This window comes from Eurypyga helias, unplaced genomic scaffold (genome assembly GCF_000690775.1).
Source record: "Eurypyga helias isolate BGI_N326 unplaced genomic scaffold, ASM69077v1 scaffold36295, whole genome shotgun sequence".
Classification (NCBI taxonomy): Eukaryota; Metazoa; Chordata; class Aves; order Eurypygiformes; family Eurypygidae; genus Eurypyga; species Eurypyga helias.
Genome location: NW_010252714.1, coordinates 1 through 8,026, shown reverse-complemented (window position 1 = coordinate 8,026; position 8,026 = coordinate 1). Strand labels below are relative to the sequence as shown.

Below are 8,026 nucleotides of genomic sequence, written 5' to 3'. Positions count from 1 at the left end.
GCAGGGAGCAAGGGAAGCAGGAGAACAAAAAGGCCAGTGGAACCAACTCCCAGGTGGAAGGGTGACTGCAGGCCCGCGCCCGTCACAAGGATTAGTGTTGGGGAAAAGGCTTCAAATACACCGAGAGCGTACGTGAAGCGGGGACCAATGTGTCCTGATTCCTGGATGTTATCACTCTGGGAGAGAGGTAAAAACCTCCCTTGACACTGGGTAAGCCAAAAGGGAGCTGACCTCACTGAACCCTTGTGGTGGGAAGAACCTTGGGACACAAACACTTCCTCATCCCGGGGAACCGCAGAGCGGGGCCTGCAGCCTGATCCCACCCGAGCCTGGCTCGGCAGTACTCTGCGCTGCTGGCCCCGAGCCCCCCACCCGGCTTTTCCACGTGCTCTGGTTTCCAGAACAGACGCAGATCTACCTGGGGGAGATGTTTAAAAGGGCTCAATCCATCCCCCTCACGCCCCAGCTAAGCTGGGAGGGCTGCTCCGTCCCCTCGACACGCGGATAGCCAGAGGAGGCGGGAGCCACTGCCTGGGGCAGAGGCTGAGGGGGCCCAGAGGCAGCGTATTTCCCCATGGGGGAAGAACATGGTAAGTGAAGAGAAATCAGTGCAACCTGACTTCAGCGTGTAAACAGTGCTCTAGCTACACCAGAGAGAAAACCAGTGTGTTCCGGTGCCTCCTACTTCTGTACTGGCGGAAACAGAGGTGTGCGGTGTAAACAACGTCCACGGTAACGAGTTTAACCTATCGGGTGACGTCTCTGATTTCACTATGTAAACGGTCGTGTTGCGTAACACTGATGTGGAGGATGCGGCATTCCGTGGAGGATGCGGCATTCCGTGGAGGAAGCGGGATTCCGTGGAGGGCATTCCGTGGAGGATGCGGCATTCCGTGGAGGAAGCGGCATTCCGTGGAGGAAGCGGCATTCCGTGGTGGAGGAAGCGGTACTGGGGGATGAGATGAGAGGTAGTGGGGAAGGACCGCCTCTTCCCCTCGGCTTCAGACTGAGCGGGTATCCTGGCTCCTCCTCCTTCTCCGGGTGGAGGTGTTGGCTGTTCGGCCGGAACTGCAGTGTGATAACGTGAAATGGAAGCTGGACTCTTCAAAAGTTTAGCCCAAGATGAAAGAGTCTCAACTCCTTCTCAGGGACAGTCCCTTCCCGAAGAGGAACATAGCTCCAGGATCTCGGGGAAGGTCAGTGCTAAGCGCGGCTCCTGATTCACAGATCAAACATGAGATAAAATATATCCAGTCTATCAGCTGAAATCTCGCTGCGCAGGACTGGGACGTGCTCGGGGATGTCTGCTCTTCCAGTCCGCAAGTGCTCCCCCCGGAGACCAGAAACCTCCCGCCTGGAGAGCTCCGCAAAGCTTCGCCCCCACGGGAGGGAGGGGTTGTGCGTTTTTCAGGCTCCCCAGGAGAGGGTGGCGGGAGAGTCCGTTCTCCAGCGCCGCTCTCAGCCTACTGGAACGCCTGGTGGAAACGCGGCAGCGTGGTTGTGCTCAAGCTGGAGGTGAAGACGGGGGGCAGCGAGTGAAGGGGCCCAAAGTTCAGCGAGGCCCCGGTTCCGGGGGAGTCTTGAGGTTGGTGTTGCAAAGTGGTAAGCAGTGGCTGCGTCTCCCCCTGTGAGTAGCCCATGACCAACCCCCCTGATGATCCAGGGGGATTGCAGGGAGGAAGATTTAGGGGGAGGAAGCCAAGAAGATGGGAGAAGTCCATGTTAGCAGCACAGAGAGCCTCTGAGAGGTTAGCAGGGCTCTTGGAAAGCAAGGCCTCATCCAAGGGGGGTGGCTGAGGCGAAGAGGACTGAGGCTCACCAGACGAGAGAGACAGGCTGCCAGGGAAGTCTGACAAAAAGCTGTCCACCTCTACTTTGGGTAGTTTCTCAGGCAAATATGAGGTAGATCCAAGCTGATACTTTGGAGGAGGTTGCGGTGGGGAGGAGATGGGAGAAGACGACTCCAGAGGATAGCTCATTCCCATGGGAAGAGAATTAGGAACCAAAGAATGGGGCATCCCTGAGCTTGGCATGGTTTGGAGGTGCGTGCTGTACATGCCCACGGGCAACACGCCAGGGAAGCTCTTACCACCTATCATGTCCCTGGATGCCATACACAGGACGGGGCTCAGCTCTTCCTTCACTGCGACGGAGGAGCTGCAGCTCAGGAGACCCAGCATGTCCACCGGCTCTGTCTTAATCTTCAGCAGCTCCTGGGAGTGGCTTTTCTTCACGTGCCTGGTCAGATGATCCTTGCGCCCAAACCTCTGAGCGCAGTACTGGCACAAGAAGTCCTTCCGCCCCGTGTGCACGACCAAGTGCCTCCGCACGTCCTTGCGGGTGTAGAAGCGCCTGTCGCAGTGGTCGCACGGATGCTTCTTCTCCTTCGCTCCACCGGACGCCCGCCGGGAGTGAGCTTTGAGGTGCTCCAGCAGGACCTGGGTGCTCTCGAAGGTCTGGAGGCAGACCTTGCAGCTGAGGTCGCCGCTGGCAGCCGCGTGCATGGCCAGGTGGCGCCGGAAGCCGAGTTTCGTGTTGTAGTTCTTGCCACACTCGGGACAGTGGAGAGCCTCCTTGTGGGGGTCGTGGGTCTGGAGGTGGTTGCGAAGGTGATCTTTGCGGTGGAACATCTTCTCGCAGTACATGCACTGATGAGGCTTCTGAGCAGAGTGCGTGGCCATGTGCCTTTTGGGGGGAAAGCAGGAAAACGTTTAGTCTGGCGTCCAACCCCTGAGCGGACACGCACTACTTTCAAAATTCCCCTCGTGTCCTACACTTTATGCCACAAAAAGCCCGGGTGACGTTTTACTGCCACTAAATGATGTTGGGGGCCTACAAGGAAGCTGGGGGGGCTTTTCCCAAGGGCAGGGAGTGACAGGACAAGGGGTGACGGGTTTAAACGGAAAGAGGGAGATGGAGATGGGACATCAGGAAGGAATTCTTCCCGCAGAGGGTGGGGAGCACTGGGACAGGTTCCCAGAGAAGCTGTGGATGCCCCATCCCTGGAAGTGTCTAAGGCCAGGCTGGATGAGGCTTTGAGCACCCTGGGCTATGGAAGGTGTCCCTGCCCGTGGCAGGGGGTGGGACGGGATGATCTTTAAGGTCCCTTCCCACCCAAACCAGTCTGTGATTCTATGGTTCTCTGGAAGGTGCTTAGAGATGCCAAGTATGGTAACGTGTGGGGCTCAACTGCTCTGCAGGGTAACCAGGGCATTCCCCCTCCTCCACCTTCTCAGAAGTTCAAGCAAAAACACTCGAGGGAGGGGGATTTCCCTCTCTCTGGTCGCTAGAGGCAGTCACCTACCTGTACAGCTTGTACTTGGAAGCAAAGGCTTTGCCGCAGTGCAGCTGAGGGCAGTTGTAGGGCCTCTGCTCGGTGTGGGAAAGCGTGTGAGTTCTCAGCTTGTCCACATTCGCGAAGGAGCTCTCCGATATTTCACATTGGCATTTTCCCTGACTTTCGGTCTCTTCACCTCGTGGTCTGGGGACTAATTTCCAGCCTGTCTCTTCCTCCTCCTGCTTTGCATCTTGAATCCAGTTGGGAACACTGGGAAAAAATGCCGTCATGGCAGGTCTAGTGGAACAGGGCCATGTCAAGCAGAACTGGAGCCTGCAGGCGTCCGGCCGCGATGCTGTCCCGGTGCCGTTTCCTGGTGGAACCCCTCCGCGACCAAACTGCTTTAACAGCAAAACGTCTTCATCTGAAATCACAGAAGGGGCGGGGTTAAGACGCTGCATCTTTCACCCCTGCGCACGCACACGCGTGAGCATGCAACATGCATTACAAACACGTGAAGATGGGTGTTCAGACACGGGAAACTCCCCTCTGCAGAACGTGGTTTGTTCTCTTCTCTCTTAGCCCATGACCCGAATGAAACGGTGTTAAACTTTCCCTGAATTAACGTTTTTGACACTGTTAGGAACCAGCGTTACCTTTTACATGCGTTTTCTCCTGAAACACTGCAGACAGGCGTCTTTTTGTAGCTCTAAGTGCCTCACCTCTCCCTGTGCATCTTATGGATCACTTCTCATCCCCTTTTTTCACGTTCTTCAGTCTACTCGCATTTGCTCTTCATCTTTGCTTACCTGGGATTCCCTCCTAGAGCTTCTCAGAGGAACTAAGATTCCCTTGCCTGGTTTTTTTTAACACTCTGCTACCAACCTGGTGCAGGGCAAGACCAGGTCCTAGCAGACCACCCTGAATTACCGCCCCGGGTCAATGAGGCTGGCGAAGAAAACTTGCTGTTATCGGCAACATCGCCCTTTTTTCTGGAAGGCAACAGCCACTGCTGCTCTTCAGGGCGTGATTACTCATTGTATTTTCACTTTTCTACACCGGGGCAGGTTCTGCCTCTCTGGATTAGCAAGTTTTCTACGGTAATGAGCAATTTTAATTCTGTTTTTTCCTTTTACACTCTCACCCATCGATGATGGCTGCTCAAGCCGTTTCCTGTTCAACAAAATATACCTCTTGTATGCTCTGCTGGCTTTTATGTTGACAAAAATCTACGCTAATCTCTCTCAGCAGGTTGTTCTTGAGTTGTGTTTGTCCTGTTGGTAAAGCGCCACGTTTTTACATAGTTCTACCAACACCTAGCCCAGTAAACGGTTAGCTGAAATAAAAACCTCAGAAAAGCTTTCTTTCACTGAATTTAGCTGCCTGAGAAACTCTTCTTAAAATAGCATCAAACCCTCAAGCTCTGTCTCACTCCATGATTGCTTCAGAGGGAGGAACTTCCTGCCTGCACATCAACACGAGTGCCAGTTGTGGGCAGGATGTGCAGCTACGAGGGAACTAACCAACCCCCATTAAGAAAGTGCCCCACAGAACGTTATTAATAGCTGAAATAACAATAACTGTAACTGCACCGTCGCTCACACCACCACAAATGGTTCCCTCGGGATGGGAAACACTAGGAAAAGGGATGACTCCAAGAAAATGTGTCAGTTTGGGGCTTGGAAATGTGCATTAAGAAGAGAAGTCAGCTTTGTGCAGGCCAAATCTACTCGGGCAGAGCAGAACGATAAGGGAGGAGAACTGCTGAGGTGCCCCTTCGGTACAACGCGGTGTGAGGTGACGGCAGCTCCCGCCCTTGGGGTGCAGGGGTCCCTTTGAGGGTGTCTCAGACTGTGAGGATCTCACCTCTGTGCGAGGTGTGTACCAAAAAAGCGAAGTGTTCCCCACCTCCTGCTTCAGAGCTGCACACGCGTTCCGGGAGTCGCTGCCGCTTCCACCAGGGAGTTGCTTCTTTCCCTCTGAACAAGCCCAGCCATCTGTGCCAGTTTCCAAGCTACCTGGAAGAAGAGAGAGTTTGACTGCTGCTGTCTTTAACATCAAGGCACATCAACTATCACTTTCAGAGCAGGAACCCAAATACAAATGCGTTAAGATATGGGAATCTCGGTAATTGAAAACTGTAAAATCTCATCAGCTTCCCTGTAAAGTAAGGGTCTAGCCAGGAAAAGGACTCTACCTAGTTGGGTCTGGTTCTAAGTCTAAACACGTGTCCTAGGACGCTCACTGCTGTGGAATGAGAAAGAAAAGCCATGAGGGTCCTGCGTGGTATCAGTGAAACACAGCGGCTGCGGAAGGGTAACAACAGAACTCCTGCTTGGCTGGAAAACGCTTTGCATGACCTAGTTCTCTACATTTTTTAAAAATGCAATTAGTTTTCTTAGTAACGTTTCCCCAGAGGGCGTTTGTCCTCCCTGTTCACTGCGACTCTGCAGCCAGCGGAGAGAAACAGTCATCGCTGCGTGGAAACGCCTCACCTACTCGCGTTCAGAGAACGTCTCGTACGTCGCAGCGTCCGTACCAGAACTGGGAGACCTGGTTCTCCCAGAAAGTTTTACGCTAGTCCCAGAAGAACATGTCTACAGGTCTAGCCTATGCGTCCCCAAAAGCCTCAGATAAATCGCTTATAGGGAACTCCCGTCACCAGATGAATCTTCTCTGCTTCAGCCCCACAGAGGTTAAGGGGTTGGCAGGGTGAACACAGAGCTGGGAAAAAATATGATCCACCTGGATTCCCACCGGCTACCAACTTACACGAAATAATTCATGACTACAGTCGTCTGGTTCGTGCAAATTCAAGCTAGAAGAGCTCATGAAGGCTGAGGGATCATATGGTATGAGCGTCCAGCCACCTGTCCCTGCACAGAGAACCACGAGGTACGTCCGAGCTGGTGCACAGCACCAAAGAGCTCTTGGGCGCCACAGAAAGTCCCTGGGTTAAAGTCCGCCACCTGCTCTGACAGCACTTCTCACTCCCCCCCAGAGCATCGTTCCACGACACAGCGCTTCTGCACAGTTCCTGCCCCTTCAAGTCCCTCCGGTGACAGGGAGCAGCATCCCCCGGCTGTGCGGGAAAACCTTGTGACCCAGATCGGGAACCAGATCAGGGAACCACACAGCTTAAAAACAGTCAGAGAAAAGCAAAAAGGAGCCTGGATGAGTTCTCCGAGCGCACCAACAGCAAAGCCGTGCTCATCTGGCGGAGCGGGTATGCAGCAGCAGCAGGAGGCAGGCTTGTGCTGGGCTTGTGCTAAGAAGCTGCTCCGGCACAGTCAGTTTTCCTGCAGGGAGAGAGAAGCTGGCCTAGGGACTCCTGTGGCCCCTCAGCCCTCACCCTCTGCTTCCGCGCAGCACCAGCCCGGCTTCTACGGCCGCACCGTGTGTGGCTGCAGGAACTTACCCTGCTGAAAAGTAACTTCTTTTTGAATTTCCCCAGTTCAGTCCCCCACGCAGGTTTGCTAAGTTATTTCAAGTTGTTAAAGCTTAAGCTTGCTCAAGTGGAAGGCACTGGCTACGTAGCAGAAAGCAGAGGCCAGATTCCACGGCGGGCACTCACCTCAGCCCGGTGTCCTGCCTCAAACCCCGCTTCCGCCGCGATCCCTGTGCCAGTGTGAGCCCTGGCTCCAGCCCGACTGAGGCAGGGGCGTGCTCACCATTTACTGACTTTCCTACGCGATGACCAGTGACTGCGACACCTTTAACTGCTGCAGCAACATCCCTCGGAGCAGGCCTTTCACAGCCTAACCAAATCACTCCCTGCTTTCCCTTACAGTCCAGCTCTGACCCCTGACTGCAAGGCACTGCTTCCAGACCTCACCTCCTCTGCTGTTTTCCAATATTGTTTGGGTTTTTTTTAATTATAAGGGGGGAAAAAGTAGATACCAGACCTAGATACGGTACTTCAGTACCAGCCTTGCCAATGCCACATCTGGATGTAAAAAACACTCTCCTACTTCCTTACACATCTTGCATTCACCCTTTTTTTTCAGCCCTCCTACGGTCACAAACACCAGCTCATGTGTCATGACGGCTCCCTGGTTTCTCCTTGGAAAACCATTCTTTCCTTGCAGCGGGTGACTTTGACCATTCCTAGACATGTACGTTTTTACGTACAAACACACCCATTTTCCCAGCTGAGCAATGTCGAGCTGCTCAAGCCTTGACACCAGTTTCCCCTGCTTGATCACTTACAGCCTTTAGAACTCTGTGTAAAGTTTGTATTTACTTCTGAAGCCCAGGGAAAAGCTGCTGTACCTTTCCCATAGGATGTGACCAGACATACCATCCGCACCAGGGTGATTTTCCCATCTGAGCGAGCTGCTTCTTCACCCTCCACTTCCCTGACGTGCCAACAGATGGGATTTTCAAAGCCCAAACCCCCTTCCTACCCCACCGGGAAACCCCCGAACACCAACATGGCTCCAGGATGACTTATTCATGCTACAAAACCACGCTTTTTTCCCCCCACTCAGCCCAAAGGAGGTGCAGAGCCCGCAGGACAGCGGGCAGCTGTGTGCTGGCTGCGGAGCGGCCGGAGGGGCAACTCGGGCCCCCCCCACCCCCGGCAGCTCCGCCGTTGGCACTGGAGGGAAACGGGAGCTCCCTCACCGCGGGGAAGGGTCCCTGGATGCGGCTGGTGCCAGGGGGAGCACACGTGCCGCCCCCCCACGTTACCATGGTGCTAGCCGTGCGGGGAGGGAGAGGCGGGCCCGGCCTACGCCCCCCCCTCCC

The 8,026-nt window shown here is 54.5% G+C and overlaps 1 protein-coding gene across 1 annotated transcript; it reads right to left on the bottom strand.

Annotated features, from left to right (window-relative positions):
• Positions 1-1,463: 1,463 nt before the first annotated feature.
• PLAGL2 (pleiomorphic adenoma gene-like 2) lies at positions 1,464-3,567 on the bottom strand. Its single transcript, XM_010152461.1, has 2 exons — positions 3,305-3,567; positions 1,464-2,685 (listed from the first exon to the last, which is right to left on the bottom strand). The coding sequence occupies exons 1-2, from the start codon at positions 3,565-3,567 to the stop codon at positions 1,464-1,466; spliced, it is 1,485 nt and encodes a 494-aa protein (XP_010150763.1).
• Between the last annotated feature and the right edge of the window lie 4,459 nt (positions 3,568-8,026).